This window comes from Elephantulus edwardii, unplaced genomic scaffold (genome assembly GCF_000299155.1).
Source record: "Elephantulus edwardii isolate Elephantulus edwardi_28Jun2011 unplaced genomic scaffold, EleEdw1.0 scaffold00185, whole genome shotgun sequence".
In the NCBI taxonomy this organism is placed as follows: Eukaryota; Metazoa; Chordata; class Mammalia; order Macroscelidea; family Macroscelididae; genus Elephantulus; species Elephantulus edwardii.
This window is the reverse complement of record NW_006399935.1, coordinates 3,415,231-3,417,301: the sequence shown is the minus strand read 5'-3', so window position 1 is coordinate 3,417,301 and position 2,071 is coordinate 3,415,231. Positions and strand designations below refer to the sequence as shown.

The window sequence follows — 2,071 nt, the reverse complement described above, 5'->3', positions numbered from 1 at the left end:
AGAATAGTGCAACAATGAATGAGTGGAAGCCCAAAATCTCTGTAAATGTTTATGAAAATTAATAAGATATAATTATAGAAAAAGAAAAAAAAAGAAGATGCTGTCGGGGCATCCCACTGAGGCAAACGTCGTGGAAGGAAGGACTCTCAGGTCTCCTACTGCACAAGGGTCCCGGATGGCCAGGGGCTCACCCACTCAGATTACAGAACACAGGAGAGCCTCCCAAGTGGCCTCAGAAGATGCAGCAGGACACCTGCAAGCCTAAAATAATGTTTGTGTCTGAGAAAAATACCCAAGATGAGGCAAAGGCAATACAGACCAATTCACCTCAATAAAGAACTTGAAGTGGCAAAACCCAGACACCTCATGAGGTGCCCAGTGGGGAAGGGCAGAGGGAACTACTGAGTGGGGAGACAGCTGGAGAAGTAAGCAGGGATGAGGCGCTCAGGGACAAGGTCAATGCGTTATAGGGGACTGGAAGGTTGGTCATGTGAATCCACAACAGAAAGGCCTGGCATTTTCGTTTATTGGGCAGTTCTCTGTCACATGTGTCACTGTGAGGCTGAATCCACTCAGCTGCACCTAACAATAATCAGTGTTTAAAGATTCCGGAGGAGCGCCTGGGCTGTGCCCAAAGGTCAGGAAAGTTCTGTGAACCCAGGGGTGTCTAAGAACAACGGGCTGGCAACCTACTTCCCAAAGCTCAGCCCTGAAACCCTCCAGGGCACAGCTCTCCTCTGATGCACATGGGGTCCCCCAAGAGTTAAGATCAACTCAGTGACAAGTTTCTTCTACAAGTTCCCAGAGGAGAACAGCTAAGATGGCCCCCGCAGGGACAGCATGAGGCCTCCTGGGCCCTGGAGCGGCCAGGCCGTGAGCGCCAGCGGCCGTAGCTGTCGTGTGGGCGGCTCAGGCGGCCTCACTCCTTGAGGGAGAAGTGCATCTTGTCATTGATCATCTTGCGCTCGGGGTTGAGGCGCTTGAGGATCTGGGCCAGCACGTTCACCGTCTGCTCGCTGCTCAGCCCCGTCTTCTTGGTCTGGAACTTCTTCAGCAGGTCTTTGGTGGTCATGGGCTTGCGGGTCAGGTAGCGGCGCACGGCGTCCTCTGTCACCTGCACGTCACTGGGGAGGGAAGGCCAGGAGGCAGGTCAGCGAAGGCCACCCTGCGCCTGCCCACCCCCGCCTGCCCATCCGACCCCAGCGCCCTCCTACCCGACCCCAGCAGTGCCCTCCCCAACCTACCTGCTGCTGGGCGTCGACTTCCCGGACTGGGGCTGTGGAGTGGACTTCCCCGACAGACTCTGGGGCCCGGCCTCCATCCGGAGCCGCTTGGTGGCGGGGGTGTCACTGCTCCGTTTGCCTGTGGAAGTGAGTCAGATGAGGCCAACGTTAGGCCGGCACTGCAGGATGATGGGTACTGTGCAGGGTCAGCAGGACAGACTGCAGTCCCGTCCACTCAGTGCCCCTCCCATGTGAACAAGCACATCCTGTCCACAGGGGTGACAAGAACCCAAGGCACAGGATGAGGACCCTTGGCAGACCGTAGACGCTGCCTGTGGCTGACAATTCGGGAACTCAAGAAAGAGATGCCCCTCTGGACACAGACTAGGACAGGGAGCAGGAGAACAAGGCTTCAGCATGAGAGAGTGGGGACCGAGAGGGGCCACAGTGAGGGGTCCAGAGCTGGGAGGCCTGGGAGAGGCATGGCCTGTTGTGAAGCAGGGCCTTAGATGGGCAGGCCTAGGGGGTTTGGGGGATGAGAAGGGCCCAGGAGAGGCAGGATCTTGGGTGAGGCGGCATGTGGGACACAGGCCTGGGGGATTTGGAGGATAAGGGGGCCCCAGGAGAGGCAGAACCTTGGGGGGAAGCCTAGGGGGTTTGGGGGATGAGAGGGGCCCAAGAGAGGCAGGATCTTGGGTGAGGCGGCATGTGGGACACAGGCCTGGGGGATTTGGAGGATAAGGGGGCCCCAGGAGAGGCAGGACCTTGGGTGAGGCAGCATGGAGGGAGCAGGCCTGGGGGATTTGGAGGCTAAGAGGGCTCCAGGAGAGGTAGGAACTTGGGGGGAC

At 58.0% G+C, this 2,071-nt stretch overlaps 1 protein-coding gene across 1 annotated transcript in view; it reads right to left on the bottom strand.

The window, feature by feature from the left end:
- Window positions 1-919: 919 nt before the first annotated feature.
- GTF2F1 (general transcription factor IIF, polypeptide 1, 74kDa) overlaps window positions 920-2,071 on the bottom strand; it is a 10,733-nt gene continuing 9,581 nt past the window's right edge. Inside the window, exons 10-11 of the mRNA XM_006896360.1 lie at window positions 1,245-1,362; window positions 920-1,124 (exon numbers count right to left, since the gene is read on the bottom strand). Coding sequence (XP_006896422.1) covers window positions 920-1,124; window positions 1,245-1,362 — 323 coding nt within the window. The remainder of the gene's footprint in view (window positions 1,125-1,244; window positions 1,363-2,071) is intronic.